This window comes from Rana temporaria, chromosome 9, assembly GCF_905171775.1.
Source record: "Rana temporaria chromosome 9, aRanTem1.1, whole genome shotgun sequence".
Lineage (NCBI taxonomy): Eukaryota > Metazoa > Chordata > Amphibia > Anura > Ranidae > Rana > Rana temporaria.
Window position 1 is genome coordinate 19,593,482 of NC_053497.1, and position 21,611 is coordinate 19,615,092.

Sequence of the window (21,611 nt, forward strand, 5' to 3'; positions counted from 1 at the left end):
CTTTTGTGAGATACTGTGTGTGTGTGTGTGTGTGTGTATATATATATATATATATATATATATATATATATATATATACACACACACACATACACGCACACACACTTGCAATAAAAAGTATGTGAACCCCTTTGGAATGAGATGGATTTCTGCACAAATTGGTCATTAAAATGTGATCTGATCTTCATCCAAGTCACAATAGACAATCACAGTCTGCTTACACTAATAACACACATAGAATTAAATGTTACCATGTTTTTATTGAACACACCATGTAAACATTCACAGTGCAGGTGGAAAAAGTATGTGAACCCTTGGATTTAATAACTAGTTGAACCTCCTTTGGCAGCAATAACTTCAACCAAACGTTTCCTGTAGTTGCAGATCAGATGGGCACAACGGTCAGGAGTAATTCTTGACCATTCCTCTTTACAGAACTATTTCAGTTCAGCAATATTCTTGGGATGTCTGGTGTGAATCGCTTTCTTGAGGTCATGCCACAGCTTCTTAATCGGGTTGAGGTCAGGACTCTGACTGGGCCACTCCAGAAGGCGTATTTTCTTCTGTTTAAGCCATTCTGTTGTTGAGTTACTTCTATGCTTAGGGTCGTTGTCCTGTTGCAACACCCATCTTCTGTTGAGCTTCAGCTGGTGGACAGATGGCCTTAAGTTCTCCTGCAAAATGTCTTGATGAACTTGGGAATTCATTTTTCCTTCGATGATCGCAATCCGTCCAGGCCCTGATACAGCAAAGCAGCCCAAACCATGATGCCCCACCACCATACTTCACAGTTGGGATGAGATTTTGATGTCAGTGTGCTGTGGCTCATTTTCTCCACACATAGTGTTGCGTGTTTCTTCCAAACAACTCAACTTTGGTTTCATCTGTCCACAGAATATTTTGCCAGTACTGCTGTGGAACATCCAGGTGCTCTTGTGTAAACTGTAAACATGCAGCAATGTTATTTTTTGGACAGCAGTGGCTTCCTCTGTGGTATCCTCCCATGAAATCCATTCTTGTTTAGTGTTTTAGGTATCTTAGATTTGCTAACAGGGATGTTAGCATATGCCAGAGACTTTTGTAAGTCTTTAGCTGACACTCTAGGATTCTTCTTCACCTCATTGAGCAGTCTGTGCTGTGCTCTTGCAGTCATCTTTACAGGACGGCCACTCCTAGGGAGAGTAGCAGCAGTGCTGAACTTTCTCCATTTATAGACTATTTGTCTTACCGTGGACTGATGAACAGCAAGGCTTTTGGAGATACTTTTATAACCCTTTCCAGCTTCATGCAAGTCAATAATTCTTAATCGTAGGTCTTCTGAGAGCTCTTTTGTGCGAGGTATCATTCACATCAGGCAATGCTTCTTGTGGAAAGCAAACCCAGAACTGGTGTGTGTTTTTTATAGGGCAGGGCAGCTGTAACCAACACCTCCAATCTCATCTCATTGATTGGACTCCAGTTGGCTGACACCTCACTCCAATTAGCTATTGGCGATGTCATTAGTCTAGGGGTTCACATACCTTTTCCACCTGTTGTGTGAATGTTTACATGGTGTGTTCTATAAAAACATGGTAAGATTGAATTCTTTGTGTGTTATTAGTGTAAGCAGACTGTGATTGTCTATTGTTGTGACTTAGATGAAGATCAGATCACATTTTATGACCAATTTGTGCAGAAATCCATATCATTCCAAAAGGGTTCACATACTTTTTATTGCAACTGTATATGTGTGTGTGTGTGTGTATGTGTATATATAGATATATAAAGAGAGTTTTATATTTGGCCCCCTACTTTTGTCCCTGTCCCCCCCTAAATATGGAAGCAGGAGATGGCACTGTATGGTGCCCAACTATGAATGTTGGTATTTCTATCATTTTTACATCTGTGTCAGGATAGTTTTCTTTTAGGTTACTTGTAAAACGGTTTATCTTTCATCAGAAAGGAACTTGTCTTGCTGTGAAATTGCCTAGCAGCAGCATTGTTTATTACAACAAAATAATTTCAGCATTTATTAATTTTTAAGTGGATTCTTATTACAATTTAAACTGCAGCAAAGATGGGCCAAACAGCTGGAATGTGTAGCTTAAATATAGTAAGTTATTACAGTGATTTTAACTGGCTTAAGGCTAAACTCCAGTCAGCTATAAAAGGCACAATTATTATTACAAATATTCATGAATTTATTTTTAATGGAACAAATGTATGTGGTCCAAAACAAAGTGCCGTGTAAATATCTTGGGTATGTTAATTAACGTATCATTGGACAGAGTAGCTCCGGTTCGGCAACACTCCTTGGGGGGGGGGGGAGAATTGAGAATCCAAATGTATACAAGCCACTGAGAGTGCCAAACTACAATCCAAGAGTTTATAAACTCGTTAAACTTGTTAAAAGCCTAATTCACAGCAAAAAAAAAAAAAACCACAAGATAGACGATGCATTTCGGGGGTCCAAGCCAGACCAATGTAATTATGCAAAAAAAAAAGGTTGTGCATTTTTTTTTTACATTAGATAACGTATTTATCGGGGTATTGCGCGCTCCGGCGTATAGCGCGCACCCCTAAAGTGGACCTGACATTCCTGTAAAAAAAAACATTTTAGTACTTAGTTTTGGTGTCTTGCGCGGCGGCCTCGTCGGGTCCGGCGTCCGTCTGCGGCTTCGGGTGTCCTCTTCGTCGGGTCCGGCGTCCTCCCCGCTCGATCCCCGCTTTCCCGCGCCGAGTTTGAACACTGCGCCGGCATATACCGAGCGCAGTACATTCGTGTATAGTCGGGCAGGCTCGGCTACTCTCGCACTCATGTCCTGTACGTCCAGGACGTGAGCGCGAGAGGAGCCGAGCCTGCCTGACTATACTGCGCTCGGTATATGCCGGCGCAGTGTTCAAACTCGGCACAGGAAAACGGGTATCGGCGTATATCGCACACCCACGATTTTGCCCTGATTTTCAGGGCAAAAAAGTGCGCGGTATACGCCGATAAATACGGTAATTGAATAAAATGGTTTGATTTAGGATGAATGTAAAACCATTAAAAAAAAAAAAACATTTTAAGATCTTGTAATCTGAGTAACAATATTCGATATTTAGGACTTTATTTATATACCTTAAGAAATGTTACAGAAGTCAGAATTTAGCTTACTAAATTATACATGTATACCAGAGATTGTTATTACTTTTTCCTGTAATTACTTTTTCGAAGGCAAGTAAGAAAATGCCAATAACAAGACCTTATTACAGAAGCTGAGAATCGTTCGATCTCCGGACTAGGGCGAGAGTAGTATGAAGTCCCCCCAACTAGATGCCATTTTTGGATTATCCGTTCCCTCTCCTCTGTATATGCACCCCCCTTCAGTTTATTTTATTTTGTGTTACACTTGTGGACCCCCTGCAAATGATGGAGTTCAGGTCTTACCAGTAAAGGGCATTGTTAAAGGGGTTGTAAAGGTTCATTTTTTATTTTCTAAATAGGTTCCTTTAACCACTTGCTTACTGGGCACATATACCCCCTTCCTGCCCAGGCGAAATTTCAGCTTTCAGCACTGCGTCGCTTTAAATTAAAATTGCGCGGTCGTGCGACGTGCCTCCCAAACTAAATTTACGTCCTTTATTTCCCACAAATAGAGCTTTCTTTTGGTCGTATTTGATCACCTCTGCGGTTTTTATTTTTTGCGCTATAAACAAAAAAAAGCGACAAATTTGAAAAAAAAAACACAATGGCTCAGATTTTCAAAGGAGATACGACTGCGTATCTCCAGATACGCCGTCGTATCTCTGAGTCTGAGCCGTCGTATCTATGCGCCCGATTCTTAGAATCAGTTACGCATAGATTTGTATTAGATCCGACCGGCGTAAGTCTCTTACGCCGTCGGATCTTAACTGCATATTTACGCTGGCCACTAGGGGCGTGTACGCTGATTTACGCCTAGAAATATGTAAATCAGCTAGATACGCGAATTCACGAACGTACGCCCGGCCGACACAGTACAGATACGCCGTTTACGTTAGGCTTTTCCCGGCGTGAAGTTACGCCTGCTATATGAGGCGTACATGCGGCGTACCAATGTTAAGTATGGACGTCATTCCCGCGTCGAATTTTGAAAATTTTACGTTGTTTGCGTAAGTCGTCCGTGAATGGGGCTTGACGTAATTTACGTTCACGTCAAAACCAATACGTCCTTGCGGCGTACTTTGGAGCAATGCACACTGGGATATGTACACGGACGGCGCATGAAAAACGTCAATCACAAGTTATTTACATAAAACACACCCCCCTGTTCCACATTTGAATTAGGCGGCCTTACGCCGGCCTAATTACGCTACGCCGCCGCAACTTACGGAGCAAGTGCTTTAAGAATACTGCACTTGCCCTTCTAAATTGCGGAGGCGTAACGTAAATAGGATACGTTCTGCCCGCACAAAGATACGCCAATCTACGAGAATCTGGGCCAATGTTTTTAACTTTTTGCTATAATAAATATCACATTTTTAAAAAAAAAACTATTTTTTTTCCCTCAGTTTAGGCCGATACATATTCTACATATTTTTGGTAAAAAAATAAAATCGCAATAAGCGTATAGTGATTGGTTTGCGCAAAAGGTATAGTGGCTACAAAATAGGGGATAGAATTCTGACTTTTTTTTTTTTTTTTTACTAGTAATACGGCGATCTGCGAATTTTGTCAGGACTGCAATATTGCGGTGGACACTTTTGACACAGCAGGTGTATTTTCTTGTGCTTTTATTTTACCCAACACGGTAAACAGTAAAACTTGAGGTAGACAGCGAAGATGTAAGAGGAGGAGAAATAGCAGATTCAGGCTCAACAGTATGGAAGCAGTCCTGCTAGCAACGACACTTTACTTTCGTCGCCACTCCAGCCGGAGTGGGTATAGTGTACCTGGACAGGCCTCTCACACCGACCTGGCAGCCAGAGTATCACTCAGAACCTTAAAGGAAAAGATCTCTGCCACAGATCCTCCCTAGAACTTAGATCATGGAAGAAAATCCTCCTCAGTAGTATTTATGCCTGAATCTCCCTCAGGTAGTTCTCAATTGGGTCACCGACTGACAGGTTGCTGACATCCAACCTTTCAGTGTCCGGTTACCTTGATCCCCGATGGATTGTCGAGGCCCTATTGGATTGCCTGCCTCTCTTGGCTCTCCTCAGGCGGACTCCCCACCGAACAGCTATTTCGATTGGGATCTTTCCTCCGAATTTGGGGACCCAGTCGATCACTGGGGCCCCTGCCATAGGTTCAAATGTTCCGGGCCAACATGGTCCCAGAACCAGGAACACCACGTGGCACGCGCTCCCTGGCCTGGTAGGCCATCTCGCCGGGGAGCCATGATGTGTGGTCACCCTGAAGGTGGGTGCTACAGCAGGAACAATACCCCCATCCAATGGCGTCTGCACCAGAAGTAACCCTCCGCCAGCATGCCCCGCGAGGGAAACTCCCTATGCTCATATAGATGTTATGGTCAGGTGCCCAACATGCTCATATAGATGTTATGGTCAGGTGCCCAACAAGCTCATGTAAATGTGATGGACTGGTGCCCAACATGCTCATATAGATGTTATGGTCAGGTGCCCAACATGCTCATATAGATGTTATGGTCAGGTGTCCATCAGGGTGATACAGATATGATGGTCGGGTGCCCAACAGGTTCATAGAAATGTGATGGCCAGGTGCCCAACAGGTTCATAGAAATGTGATGGCCAGGTGCCCAACAGGTTCATAGAAATGTGATGGCCAGGTGCCCAACAGGTTCATAAAAATGTGATGGCCAGGTGCCAACTAAGTTCCGGCAATGTGACATACATGCAAGCACCTCCAGGTGCCTGCTTCTCAGTCTGCTACCTATAGGTGTAAATACGATCAATAAAATTTCAGATGTTGAGGTAATTTTCAAAGTAATTTTCAATATTTTTACATCTGCAACATAAAATAAAAATGATGCCCGTCTTTCCTGCCATGACGGTCCTTGTTCAGACTCTTCCTGGTGTATGGTGACAACACTGTCCTCGTCTTTCAACCGTACTGCTGCATTGTCTCCATGTGAAGCAAAAGATTAGATTACAAAGACTGCGACTGAGAGTCTTAAGTCTGTTTCTCCAATGAGACCCATTTGTCTTGGCCAGTGTTTCTTTATCGTACATCACGGGACACAGAGTCTTAATCATTACTATCTGGGTTATATTCCACCATCAGGTGCTGGACACTGGTGTAATCAATTAGAACAGGAAGTTCCCTCCCTATATAACCCCTCCCATACTGGGAGCACCTCAGTTTTTTCACCAGTGTCTAAGGTGTTGGTCACGAATTAACATGTGCTCTGAGGAGCTCCACTGGAGGGATCCATGCTGGATGTAAAAAGCCTCCATAAAATCCGGATCCGTCCAAGGTGCTTCATAGCCAAAGTGGACGGTACCCGGGCCTCGGTACGAAGAACGAGGTTTTGCCTATAATGCTTCTCTCTGAGAGCTGGACCCTGGGTTCCAGTACATTGGTCGATGTCAAAGACCAAATATTTTTTCTGTTGCCAGGGTGCTATATAGGTCCAGGGGAGAGGTGACCTGCTATGGACCCCAGTCCCTGAAGGTCTGAGACGAAGCCCGCGTTGAGGGGTGAAGGCTGGGCCTCTTGCTTTGCAATACCCTGCAGCGTGGAAAGGTAAGCGGAGGTACCTACGGGACTTGGTCCGACAGTGGGTTCTCCATTGGGGATTATGGGTCTCGCCTATTTTATGCTTCTATGCATGGGCAACTTAACCACAAAGTCTTTTGAGACAGGATGGCTCTGGCACCCATATACCTCCCCTAGTGGGTCCTAGTCCTCCGCTGAAGGGGCTATTGGGTCTTGCCTATAATGCATGTGTGCCTTGGCAAAGAAACCACTATGTCTGTTGAGACAGGATGGCTGTAATACCCATAGATCTCCCATTCAGGAGGTTGGTACCCCTACATGAGTATGTCTTATCTGTTTTCCACGAAGGGCCCTAAGAGGACATTCCGGGTGTTTCGCTTGCCATGCTTTCCAGAAACGGAAGCTCAAGGTTAGCTGATCTAGGGTGCGGCTTACTGCCTCCGCTTCAGGCTCTGCCACGATGGGGGGGGTCCCTCGTAGTCTCTACGGCTCCTTGGGGGATCTCCCTCTCCCCCCGCCTCCACCATTCCCCTACGCGCGCGTGCGTGAGAGGGGCGCGCTTTGAAGGCGGGGGGACGATGTGGTTGCCGCTGGCGCACGTGCGCCGGCTCATGGTGCAGACGCAGGGTGGCCCCTTCAAAAGGCCCAGACGTCAGAGAAGCCAGGGGGATACGGTAGCTTGAGCACGTAAGCACCTTGTGGAAATTGGATACAGATTCATTTAAGACACCTACTCGGCATCTAGCTGTGTTAGCAAGCATTATTTGCTAGACTAAGTTCAGCTGTTGATGCACCAGGGTTAAAGTTCCTCTGCTTTTGCTTAGGACTATTTTGTCTCCCCGTAAAAGAGGGTTCAGGGGTAGGAAGGGGTATCACCACCTAAATCTGGTGGCCCCTTTTTATCATGCTTGCATGATACTATCCTCCCCTGTAGAGACTTAAGATAGCTCACGTAATTAGCTATCAGCCCTGTCAGGCGTGAGCCTCCCCCAACATTGCAGCACTCTGCATATGTTTTGTTGCATTGCATGTATAGGTCTATAAGAGGTTAACTGCTATATTCACAGCAGCCTCACAAGCAGAAAACAGGGTGTGTCCCTTTCCCTGCTCTAAATCCTCAAACAAGGGATTGAAAGACCTGAGGATGAAGGTTCACTGTCAGAGAACAGATAACAGGTGTTAATGAGGAGAAAACTATCAGAAGCCCCAAAAGCTCTGGTTGCAGCTGCAGTCTTTTCAGAGATCCAAGCTGCATATAACTTCACTTAGCCTAGATGGTCAGAGCCTCTGTCTCTTTAAAGTCCTCATCCTGGTGTTGGCTTCAGGCTAACCGAATGCACAACAGGGGGGGTGCACATTTGCTGCTGTGCACATGGCTAACGTTGCAGGTTTGCGGAGACGCACATCTGCAGAGCATAACTGCCTCTTTACAGTCCGCATGTTTGCATGAGGTACATGAGTTTGGAATGTTCAAAATGCATGTGGGGTAAAAACCGGTAACAAAGCATGTTTTATTGTTGATCACATAAAAGAGACATGTTATTTTGTTCGTATGATTTTTTGTTCACATAAGAGTGTTTAATCACAGCAAAGTGCCTAAAATCGCATAAAAATGCTTAAGCGCATAAAGATGCGGGATCTCACATGGTTACTTGATAACCCAGGTCCTTGATTACCCAAGGTTATTTAGGTCACACAGAGAGGCTTGTTTCCACAGGAATGCCTAAAATCGCATAAAGATGCTTAAGTGCATAAAGATGCGGGAGCACACATGGTTACCTGATAAACCAGGTCCTTGATTACCCAAAGTTATTTAGGTCAAACAGAGAGGCTTGTTTCCACAGGAATGCCTAAAATCGCATAAAGATGCTTAAGTGCATAAAGATGCGGGAGCACACATGGTTACTTGATAACCCAGGTCCTTGATTACCCAAAGTTATTTAGGTCAAACAGAGAGGCTTGTTTCCACAGGAATGCCTAAAATCGCATAAAGATGCTTAAGTGCATAAAGATGCAGGATCACACATGGTTACCTGTTAAGCCAGGTCCTTGATTACCCAAGGGTATTTAGGTCACACAGAGAGACTTGTTTCCATAGGCATGTCTAAAATCGCATGGAAATGCTTAAAGGCTTAAGGATGCGACATCACACATGGTTATCTGATAACCCGAGTCCTTGATTATCCAAGGATATTTGGTCGTACGGAGAGGCTTGTTTTATACAGGAGTGCCTGAAATCGCATAAAGATGCTGGAGTGCATAGAAATGCGGAATCACACAGGTTTACCTGACGAACCACAATTCTTGATTACCCAAGGATATTTGGTCACACAGAGAGGCTTTTTTCCACAAAAAGGTCTGAAATCGCATAAAGATGCTGGAGTGCATAAAGATGCGGTTTCACACATGGTTATCTGATCACCCGAGTCCTGGATTACTCAGGCATATTTGGTCACACAGAGAGGTTGTGTCCGCAAAAATGCCAAAAATCGCATTAAAAGGCTTAATTGCATAAAATTGCTGGATCGCACAGTGGTGCTCGATCATACAAGAATCCTTGGTCCCACAAGGGTACTTGTCCGCACAGGAGTGCTTAAGATGCATAGATGTTGGATCGCAAGAAAATTTGCTGAATCGCATAAGAATGCATGTTGCCTAGAGTTTGACTTAGGAGGCATTATAATTAGGTTTCCTTAATTATACAGGATTCCTTGGCCTTACATAGGCGCATACTTGCTTGCAGGATGCTTGTTCATAGCTCACATGCTATATGTATGCGTGTATACAGCACGCCCCCTTTTTTGTGTATTTGCGGAAAACATATTCTTATGAACTCACGCTTCTATGAACACACGCTTCCATAGAGGCATATGGCTTTAAAGGTTGCCACATGCACATAGGGGGAGCTAGTTGCAGGTGTGTTTATTTACAAGGCTGCTAGGGCCCGCCTCTAGCAGGGCTAAAGGCCCAGAGTTTAGCAGTAATGTCATTCCGAGGCAAACTCGTGCTGACAGATCAGTCAGCAGCATGGTTGGGCCTAGGGGAGTCCAGCATGATTAATTATCTGGAACTCCTGGGTTGGGATCCCAGTCTAGAGGGAATATGCTGTCTTTATTCAAACACAGTTCCCTATGCTCAGTTTTATTCAAGGCTGATATAAACTTTGCTCTGTCGGCCTGGAACGAGTGGATCCTAACTTGGCATTATCCTAGGAGTCTTGTCCCAGGGATATGCTGGAATTTCAGTTTAGGGTTCTTAACTGAATGATTGGCAGAAGGGAATATCCTTCATACCCGTTACCTGGGAGCAGGTTGCGAGGACTGGCCTCTAGGGATAGAATCCAGGCCTGGAAGAGACCACGGCACAGGGAAGGTGGTCAAGCTCCTAGGGAGCCTTATCTGCTAGCTTTCTAGAGCTACGGATGGAGCATCCGGCTTAAGGACCTGAACGTTTAGGTTACAGGGTTGCTCTGTCTGAATACAATCTGACTATGCCTCTCTAGTGGTTTACTTTGGTTACCAGAGAAGAGCTTGTGCCTTGCCTATTGTCAATTGTCATTTCATGGAATGCTAGATTGGCAGGCGATTCGCTGGAGCCATCAACAATCGGGTCCGGGAGATTGGCCTCTACACCCCGACTTTTTTCTGACCAAATGTCACAGAAACGTTACCCTGCACATAAAGGGTGTTGACGTCCAGGTTCAACAAGAGATTGAACAACTTTGTGTCAAGGCCAAAGGATCCACCCGCATGCGGGACAGATTTTTTAGTGACCCTGGGGGCCCAGTTGTCGCTGGTTTATGTGTTATCTCCCCCCCAGGGCCGCAAACTTCGTGGCTTCCATGCTACATCAGAAGAGAACGGAAGCTGGCTTAATTGCTCCAGCATAGCCCATACAACCTTACTGCGCAGGGACAGCAGAACTGATCGTAGAGGACCCAGGGTCCCTTACAGCTTGTCCAGGCCTGCTTTGCAGGGTTACATACTGTCTTGCATACATGGGTATTAAGGGTCTGGCTGTTATAGCCTGCATTCTTGAGGATCGGGGCGTACAGAATCAGCGGCAGTTACCTTGATTCATACAGGACAGCTGGCCTCCAGGTACAGATATCCTAGGATGTGGAAGACCCATATTCCTGGTGTGAAACCAAGGGGTGGAATCCTTGGTAGTAGGTCATAGGTAAAATTCTTACCTTTCTACATTGGAAACGAGATGGAGCTGGCCTTAAGTTCCATCAAGGGTCCGATCTCGGCACACTCTTGATCTGGGCCGTTATACAAGGGGTGACAGGTATAAGTCCACCAGTTAAGGCGCCCTTGTGCTCGGAGGATTGGATCCAGTATGCTGGCTTACAGAGTCAGCACCTTGGGCTGATGCACCCTTTATCCTTCTAAAGAGGGAATTGGTGTTCTTGGTTGCGGCTGCCTCCGCAAGAGAGTATTGGCAACTTTCTTTGTATAGAGCCATACTTAATTATTTGTACACGAAGGGTGATGTTAAATACTCACCCAACCTTATTGGCTAGAAGGATCCAGTGTTCACTTGAATTAAGATATTCTTGCCTTCCTTTTCCTTTTTTCAGGACCTTGATCCGCGGAAGGAGAGGTTATTGCTTTCTCTTAATAAAGATAAGAGCAGTTAAAGATCTATCTGAAGGCTTCAGATATAGAAACCTAACGTTTTGTTGCCACAAAGCCCCTAGATGGGGCGGGCAGTGTTCAGATCGGCTATTAAAATGGCTATGCGCTCTCTCGTTTATAGTAAGAGAGGTCAAGACCTATCCGAAGCGGCTGCTCGGATACGGAAGACTGATGTTGGTGCGCTACCAGGAGGCCCCAGCAAGGGGCAGGCAGCGTCTAAATCAACTATTGTCAAATGTTGATTCATCAGGTTATTATTGAGGCTTGTGGTTTATAGAGAGGGCTTCCCCCTGTTTCTTTTTGGGGTACACCCTTCCAGGATAGTAAGCACTTCATGCGGGGTGCATTACCAAGCCTTTATGACTCAGATTTGCCAGACCTGCAACTTGGTCGTTTGTGCTTACGTTCACTAAATCCTATCAAGTGGACATAAGACGGCAGGAGGATGCAGCCTTTTTTTGTTGGCACAATATGCGGCAGGCAGCATTAGAATTCCTCGTGTCTGATGGCAGTCTGCATTGTTGGTGTCTCCCTCCCCTCAGTAAGCATTGCTTTAGGACATCCCAGATAGTAATGATTAAGACTCTGTGTCCCGTGATGTACGATAAAGAAAATAGGATTTTTATAACAGCTTACCTGTAAAATCCTTTTCTTGGAGTACATCACGGGACACAGAGTCCCCACCCCTCTTGTTTGGGGATATTGGGACACTTATTGCTTGGGACAAAAACTGAGGTGCTCCCAGTATGGGAGGGGTTATATAGGGAGGGAACTTCCTGTTCTAATTGATTACACCAGTGTCCAGCACCTGATGGTGGAATATAACCCAGATAGTAATGATTAAGACTCTGTGTCCCGTGATGTACTCCAAGAAAAGGATTTTACAGGTAAGCTGTTATAAAAATCCTATTTTTTTTTTATTTTTTTATTACAAGGGGGTTAGGAGGCTTGCGAAAAAGCAGACTTTTTGACATTGAATTTGTATTTTAACCCTTTCACGCCGAGCGTACGCATATATGCGTCCTCGGCTTTCAGGGGTTGTACCGGGATGATGCCTGCAGCCGCAGGCATCATCCCGGTACCGTTGTTTAGAGCGGGCGATCGGCTTTCCAAACATAACAACCGATGCGGCTAAAAGCCGCTCGGTTGTTATGCCGGAGGAGCGGGAGGGGACATCCCCCCCCTCCCGCCGCCTCTCGCCGCTCTGACCGGGCCTCCCGTCCCACCGGGAGACCCGATCCACGATCCGGCGCCTCCAGCGTCTCGGCGCGCTCTGAAACAAAGCCGTAAACGGCTTTGATTCAGTGTGCGCATTGAAACCACGGAAGCGGCGTCATGACGTCACTTCCGGGTTTCTCGGCTGCCAATGGCGCCGGATTTAAAAAAGTACACAGTATTCAGAATCGCCGTTTTCGGCGATCTGAATACTTTGAAGTGCAAAGGAGGGCTCGGAGGTCTTTTAGACCCCGATCCCTCCATAAAGAGTACCTGTCACGACCTATTGCTGTCACAAGGGATGTTTACATTCCTTGTGACAGCAATAAAAGTGATCAAAATGTAAAAAAAAAAAAAAAAAAAAATGTAATATTAGAAAAAATAAATAAATAAATAAGAAAACAAAAAAAAAAATTTTTTAAAGCGCCCCCCTCCCCGCGAGCTTGCGCAGCAAAGAAAGCGCATACGGAAGTCGCGCCCGCATATGAAAACGGTGTTCAAATAACACATGTGAGGTATCGCCGCGATCGTAAGAGCGAGAGCAATAATTATAGCACTAGGCCTACTCTGTAACTCTAACCTGGTAACCGTAAAAAAAGTTTAAAGCGTCGCCTATGGAGATTTTTAGTTACCGTAGTTTGTCGCCATTCCACGAGTGCGTGCAATTATAAAGCGTGTCATGCTTGGTATCTATTTACTCGGCATAACATCATCTTTCACATTATGCAAAAAAATTGGGCTAATTTTACTTTTTCATTTTTTTAAAATTCATGAAAGTAAATTTTTCCCAAAAAGTTGTGTTTAAAACACCGCCGCACAAATACCGTATGACATAAAATATTGCAACAATCGCCATTTTATTCTCTAGATTCTCTGCTAAAAATATATATATAATGTTTGGGGGTTCTAAGTAATTTTCTAGCCAAAAATATGGATTTTAACTTGTAAACACCAAATGTCATACATAGGCATAGGCATGAAAGGGTTAAAATAAACACATTGGCCCGGATTCAGAAAGAATTGCGCTATATTTGCGGAGGCGCAGGGCAACGATTTTGCCCTGCGCCCCCGCAAATATTTTGCGCTGCCCTCGATTCACGGAGCAGTAGCTCCGTAAATTGCGAGGGCGCGCGGCAAAATTGCCCGGCGTAAGCGCGCGCAATGTAAATGATCCCGCCGAGGGCGGGAATCATTTAAATTGGGCGCGCTCCCGCGCCGAGCGTAGAGCGCATGCTCCGTCGGGAAACTTTCCCGACGTGCATTGCGGCAAATGACGTCGCAAGGACGTCATTTGCTTCAAAGTGAACGTGAATGGCGTCCAGCGCCATTCACGATTCACTTACGCAAACGACGTAAAATTAGAACGTCGCGACGCGGGAACGCCGGGTATAGTTTAGCATTGGCTGCCCCTGCTATTAGAAGGGGCAGCCTTACGCTAAACACGCCGTACGGAAACGACGTAACTTGCGTACGCAGGGGGCGCGCAACATTGTGAATCGGCGTAAGTATGCAATTTGCATACTATACGCTGACCACAATGGGAACGCCCCCTAGCGGTCATCGCAAGAATGCAGCCTAAAATCTGCGTGGCATAAGAGCCTTATGCCACGCAGATTTTAGGCTACAGTCGGCGTATCGAGCTTTCTGAATACAGAAAGTTGATACGCCGGCGCAAGTCAGCAATTGCGCTGCATAACTATGGTTACGCAGGCGCAATTGCTTACTGAATCTGGGCCATTATGTGATATTGTGTTCTCTGTCTCCCAACTTTGCTCCTGCATTGTCACCCTGCCATACCTTCTCCATTCCTGCACAAATCTACGTTTAGGAATTTATACAGGATGCCCCTTTAAGCCTTGTGTGTAAAACCTAAAATGTCACGCCTTGCAGCATACTCGCAGAGCAACAACAAATTCTCTGCGGTGGCATTCACTGATATATGTTTTAATAATTCATAACAGACGGAAACTCTCAAAGTTCAGCAGCTGTGTACAGTTTCAGAAGGAAGTTGCTTTGAAGCACTTTTTGTAGCGGCCACAAGGGGGAGTGTTCGTTAAGGGAACAATGTTTTGTTACGTAAAAAGCGTTCCAAACATGTTTAACAAAAAAAAAAAAGCAATTCGAGTTTATGGAATCCTTTTTGTGCATTTTTTGTTTCCACTTTTAAAATGTTAATTGAAAATGTGTTTTTGAACTTAGCTGTAATGTTGCCTGCATTCAGATTATTATGTTTACTAAATCATCTGAATTTGTTGGATAGGAGAAAGACGGAAATTAAAAAACTGGGACCTGTTTTTGGATTAAAAATAAATTGGAACTTTTGTGCATAACCTAATTTTTAAACGTTCTTCCACCCACAGACGCTGCTGCGTTCCTTGGTCATAAGCGCATGCGAGATCTCGCTAACGCCAGATGATTATTAATTCTTCACATTTGTTTCACAGTTTAACCACTTCCAGCCCAGGAGTAGTTTGGCACCCCTCTCCTACATAAAAAACATTTGTTTGCTAGAAAGTTACCCAAACATTATATATACATATATATATATATATATATATATATATATATATATATATATATATATATATATATTTTTTTTATTTATTTATTTGGCTGAGACCCTAGGGAATAAAATGGCTATCATTGCAATTTTTTGTCACACGGTTAAAGGGGTTGTAAAGGTAAATGTTTTTTCACCTTAATGCATCCTATGCATTAAGGTGAAAAAACATTTACCTTTACAACCCCTTTAACCGTGTGACAACAAATTGCAATGATAGCCATTTTATTCCCTAGGGTCTCAGCTAAACAAATAAATAAAACCCCCGTTTTACATACCTGACCCCTCGAAAGTCCCACGCGCGTCCACGTGATCCTCTTCGGTTCCCAGCCTGGCCGTTGATTGCCTAGGCTTGACGAATTGATAGCAGCGCAGCCATTGGCTGGCGCTGCTGTCAATCACAGCGGATGACGCGGCGCGCTGGGGGGCGGGGCCTAGTGATGCAGTCGGCGGCTATGCCCGCCGCTGTATCACAGGAGCGCGCTCGCAAAAGCTTTCCACCATGCAAGCTCGCTCGCATGAAGGTGGAAAGCTTTTGCGAGGAGGAGCCGAGACAGCCGCAGAGGGACCCCAGAAAACAGGGTTAGGGGACACTCTGTGCAAAACGAGCTGCACAGTGGAGGTAAGTATAACATGTTTGTTATTTAAAAAAAAAAACTTTAGTTTTCCTTTAGTGTTCCTTTTAATGCAAATACATTTTTCAAACGCTTTTTTTGAGGGGGCAAAACATTTTTAAGAATTAAGAAAAAAACATAAAACATTTACAGTTAGCCAATTTTTTTTTTTTTTTTGTATAATGTGAAAGAGGATGTTACGCCGCGTAAATAGATGGCTAAAATGTCACACTTTAAAACGGAGTACCTTTGTAGAATGGCGCCAAACTTCGGTACTTAAAAATCTCTATAGGCTGCACGTTAAACATTTTTGCTAGTTATCAGTTTAGTTACAGAGGAGGTCTTGCGCTAGAATTATTGCTCTCGCTCTAACGTTTGCGGTGATACTTCAAATGTGTTATTTGAACGCAGTTTACATATGTGGGCATGACCTACGTATACGTTTTTTTTTGCATACGGAGGCATTTTACATTTTTATTTTTATTGCCAATTTATTTATTTTTGTTTTTGTTGTGTTTTGTTTTTTACAATTTCCCTTTAAAATATATATAATTTTTTTAATCGCTTATATTCCTATTACATCCCTTGTAATAGGAATACCGCAGGGCAGGTCCTCTTTATGGACAGATCTGGGGTCTATAAGTCCCCACATGTCTCCTCTATGCTGGAAAGCTTGAGATCTGCCGGAACCGGAAGTGACGTCATGACATCGCTCACAGCTTCCAAGAGTCATAGAGATGGCTGGGGACCATTGGGTCCATGGCCAGCTCTATGGTAATCAGGCGCTGCAGGCCGATTCAATCTCTGGCTTAGAGCAACAGGCAGCTCCAGCTGTATCAACAAACCACTCTTTCACAGGGCCAGAGTATCTGTGTGAATGAGTCCTTAGGGCTCATTTACAAATGAGGTTGGGGGCTGTAAAAACCCCATGGTTGAGCTTTGCATTTACTGCCCACCAACCTTGCCCCCCAACAGAGGCAGTGGCTAGGGTTGTACACATGCCACAGCTGCGATGCTATGCTATGCCATAGCAGAAATTAATCCCCCAGCCGAACGGGACCTATTCAAGTAAATGATGCTGCTCTGCAAGTGCCCTGGAACTTGTATTTTTTCCTAAAAAATTTCTTTCCTTTTATTTCTTCCCCTTTTTCTTTTCTTTGCTTTTTCTTTTTTTTTCCTTCCTTCTTTCCTTCCTCCTTTCCTTCCTTCGCCTGTGTGTGTGTGTGTGGGGGGGGGTTTGGTCTTTGATGAAATATCAGTGGTCTAAACAGACTGAGAAAGTGACTGATAATGATTAAGCGGTCCCTTTCTCTACAGCAGGGGTGTGTCAAACTGGCGGCCCTCCAGCTGTTGCAAAACTACAAGTCCCATGAGGCATTGCAAGGCTAACAGTTACAAGCATGACTCCCACAGGCAGAGGCATGATGGGACTTGTCGTTTCGGAACAGCTGGAGGGCCGCCAGTTTGACACCCCTGCTCTACAGCCTCAGCTGCACTGGAGATGAATAGGAAGCACTCTGAGGCTTCCAGTTCATTAAATTCACAAACTGAAGCCTAGTGAACACAGTTTACTAGGCTTCAGTGATAAATGGACACTGGGGTGATTGGTACTGATCACTCGCTGTGTTCAGCAAAGGAAGGGGTCGGTGAATAGGACATGCTGGCCCTCCTACTCTCCCTCCCCCTGTGTGCCCGCAGCAGCTGTCTGCAGGAGAGAAAGGAAGCCAGCCAGCAGTGTTGCGTGGGGAGGGGTGGCACACAAGAGGGGGCCTGGACAGTGTGGGGTTGCAGGGGGCAGATTCTTTCTCCCCCCCTGCAGTGCAGCCAGAGGGAGAAGGATGAGAAGTTGGCAGCACTGCATGGGGAGGAAAAAGATGATCAGTGTCTGCAGCTTGGACTGTACCGGGCCCCCATTTGAACTAATGGGGCCCGGGCCCCGTACAGGGTGACTGGCTGCACTGCCTTTTCAACGACTCTGCTCATAGGATCCAAAGCAAATGTCATTTTTATGTCTGTCTGTGCATTGGACAAGGCTACAGCTCAGCACATTTGGTGTATATGAGCCCCAACAATCAAATACAGCAGGGATATGCAATTGGCGGACCTCCAGCTTTTGCAGAACTACAAGTCCCATGAAGCATAGCAAGACTGACAGCCACAAGCATGACACCCAGAGGCAGAGGCATGATGGGACTTATAGTTTTGCAACAGCTGGAGGTCCACTAATTGCATATCCCTGAAATACAGTAAAAAAAAGGCTAAATGTGTCAGTTAACATATTTTTTTTTCTATTCTGCTCTGGAAATTTTCAACGTCTAGCTGGTGGTCAGAGAGAGACGGGTTAATTCAGCATTTTGACAGAATCGTGAAAGCCATTCCTAAACTCTGTTTTTGTTTACTGCAGATATTCTGTGGCCCACCTGAAGACGGCGCAGCCCCCCCAATACCTCCTCCCAGGATCACCCCCAGAACCCACAAGCCCATCACCATCTCCAAACGTCCGGTCAGAGGGAGAAACGGTCTTTATCTTGGCCAGAGTGAAGAAGGTAATGTGTGTAGTAGGCTTCTCTGTGTACTTTTCCTGTAGAAGGAATGTGTTTTTCAAGGATGAGCGTGGTTTAAGTCAAACGGCGGGCCTGAGATTATTAAATCCTGTCATGCAGTTCCTCTGTGGGACACAATCATGGCTTCTCGTTGCTGAGCCTGCTCATGGTCCATGGAGGATTTACAGTGGTCCCAATTCTGTGTCCCTTCAGAATGGTAAATGGAGATAAAGGGCACAGCCTGCATCGGGTTAATCTGGTCTAAACCCAAAGACAAACATGGAAAATGTTCCAGCTGAACTTTCCTTTTGGTGTCTTTTTTTTAGGCTAAGAACATATTTTTAGCAAGTACATAAAATACCTAAAAAGTAAAAAAAAAAATACTTCCGTCCTTTTGGTAACAGTTTGGAAAAAGGCTCTTTTCTGGCCCAGCATGCCTTTGTCCCAATGTACAAAGCCAACACCATAAAGGCAGGGGGCCAGATTCACAAAAGAGATACGACGGCGTATCTCCTGATACGCCGTCGTATCTCTGTGATCCGCCCGTCATAACTACAGTAGGTGTTTGTGATATTGTGTTTTTAGCATGACAGCATCGCGCTGATTCTCGGCGACATGGTGCCGAGATCTCGCACTCACTGGAATAGTGACAGCACATTCTAACGTGCGCGTCATAGAAGCGACGGGAGATCCGACTTGGATTCCCGCCAATTCTACACGTGTGCAGCGTTTGTTATGAATCCTGAGGGGGAAGTCCCCGCCGGATTTTAAATAAAAATCCGGCATGGGTTCCCCCCTCAGGAGCATACCGGGCCCTTAGGTCTGTTATGGGTTGTAAGGAGAGGCCCCCCTACGCCGAAAAAACGGCGTAGGGGGTCCCCTACAATCCATACCAGACCCGTATCCAAAGCACGCTACCCGGCCGGTCAGGAAAGGAGTGGGGACGAGCGAGCGCCCCCCCCCTCCTGAGCCGTACCAGGCTGCATGCCCTCAACATGGGGGGGTTGGGTGCTCTGGGGCAGGGGGGCGCACTGCGGGGCCCCCCCCAACCCAGAGCACCCTGTCCCCATGTTGATGAGGACAGGGCCCCTTCCCGACAACCCTGGCCGTCGGGGGTATGCGGGCGGGAGGCTTATCGGAATCTGGGAGCCCCCTTTAATAAGGGGGCCCCCAGATACCGGCCCCCCACCCTAAGTGAATGGATATGGGGTACATCGTACCCCTACCCATTCACCTGGAGGAAAAGTGGTAACACAAATAAAAAACACAGGGTATTAAAATATTTTATTAGTCTGCTCCGGAGGCTCCCCCTGTCTTCTTTAGCTCTTTTACCAGGGGGAGCTTCTTCTTCCGATTTCCGGGGGTCTTCTCCTGCTATCCGGGGTCTTCACCGCTCTTCTGTGACGTCTTCTCCGCTCCGGGGGGTCTTCTTCTATGTTCGCCGCTCTCCGCTCTTGACTCGGCGCACCCCGGTTCTTCCTCCCGCTGTCCGGTGCCTTCTCCTTCTTACGCTGTTCTGTGCCGTCTTCTCCTCTTCTTCCGCTGTTCTGTGACGACTTCTACTTCTCCCTTCAGGCCGCTGTGCTGTGACATCTTCTCTTCTTCTCTTCTCCCGATGTTGACACGCCGGCTCTTCTCGCTGAAATGGCAGGTGCGCTGCTTTCATCGGACCTATATAGGCCTCACAGTCCCATCATGCTCTGTACCTACCCATGTGATACCTACCCACGTGGGTGCGCCCCCCCTGCCCCAGAGCACCCAACCCCCCCATGTTGAGGGCATGCAGCCTGGTACGGCTCAGGAGGGGGGGGGGCGCTCGCTTGTCCCCACTCCTTTCCTGACCGGCCGGGTAGCGTGCTTTGGATACGGGTCTGGTATGGATTGTAGGGGGACCCCCTACGCCGTTTTTTCGGCGTAGGGGGGCTCTCCTTACAACCCATAACAGACCTAAGGGCCCGGTATGCTCCTGAGGGGGGAACCCATGCAGAATTTTTATTTAAAATCTGGCGGGGACTTCCCCCTCAGAATTCATAACAAACGCTGCACACGTGTAGAATTGGCGGGAATCCAAGTCGGATCCCCCGTCGCTTCTATGACGGCTTTGTCTCTATCGCGGCAAGCCAGCTCGGCGCTGGCTCCCGCGATGGGGCTCGTAGGTGCTCAATCTCGCCGAGAAAGGGAGCGAGATTGACACCTACTGTATGCGGCTGATTCATAGAATCAGTTACGCATAGATAGCCCTAAGATCCGACAGGTGTAATTGACTTACACCGTCGGATCTTAGGATGCAATTCTAGGCCGGCCGCTAGGTGGCGATTCCATTGCGGTCGGCGTAGAATATGCAAATGACTAGTTACGGCGATTCACGAACGTACGCTTTACCTGTCGCTCTAAATTTACGTTGTTTCCATCGAGATACACCGGGTAAAACTAAGGCTGCCCTCTAGGTGGCCTAGCCAATGTTAAGTATGGCCGTCGTTGTTCCCGCGTCGAAATTTTAAAATTCACGTCGTTTGCGTAAGTCGTCCATGAATGGCGCTGGACGCCATTTACGTTAACGTCGAAACCAATGACGTCATTTAGCGCAATGCACGTCGGGTAATTTGACGGACGGAGCATGCGCAGTACGTTCGGCGCGGGAACGCGCCTAATTTAAATGGTGACCGCCCCATTTGAATTAGGCGGGCTTGCGCCGAGCGGATTTACGTTACACTGCCGCAACTTTACAGGTAAGAGCTTTGTGAATCAGGCACTTACGCTGTAAACCTGCGGCGGTGTAACGTAAATGGGATACGTTACGCCGCCGCAGCGTAACGTATTTGTACCTGAATCTGGCCCAGGATTTGTGCAGTTTGGTGTTGAACTCAAGTGGCCTTCACAGAGACCCGACCTCAACCCTAGTGAACACCATTGTGTCCAATATCGATAGCTGACCTCACAAATATTATTTTGGTTGAATGGCCACAGATTTGATGAGTTTTGGGTGGGATGTCCTGCACAGAGCCCTGACCTCAACCCCACTGTACACCTTTGGGATGAATTGGAATATTGATGAGGAGCCAGGTCTTTTCCTCCAACATTAGTGCCTGACCTCACACATGGGCACTCTTTGGAATGGGATGTCCAACAAGCTGATATGGGTATATGTACAGTATGCAAAGACATTTAGACACGTCCAAACATATAGGAACAGTTTGGGGAAGGTCCTTTTCTGTTCCAGCATGACGGTGCCCTTGTACACAAGGCCAACTGCAAAAAGATGTGGTTTGACCAGTTTTTGTGTGACGGAACTTGACTGGCCTCAACCATAGTTGACCCCTTTAGGAGGAATTAAAGTATTGTGAGCCAGGTCTTCTCATCCAACTTCAGTATCTGACAGATTCCCACAGATATTCTCTA

The 21,611-nt window shown here is 46.1% G+C and overlaps 1 protein-coding gene across 3 annotated transcripts in view; it reads left to right on the forward strand.

Moving 5' to 3' along the window:
- Positions 1–21,611, forward strand: part of OPHN1 (oligophrenin 1) — a 234,765-nt gene that overhangs the window by 175,522 nt on the left and 37,632 nt on the right. For all 3 annotated transcript variants that reach the window (XM_040322901.1, XM_040322902.1, XM_040322903.1), the window contains one exon: positions 18,074–18,215. In XM_040322901.1, the coding sequence (XP_040178835.1) occupies positions 18,074–18,215 (142 nt within the window). The remainder of the gene's footprint in view (positions 1–18,073; positions 18,216–21,611) is intronic.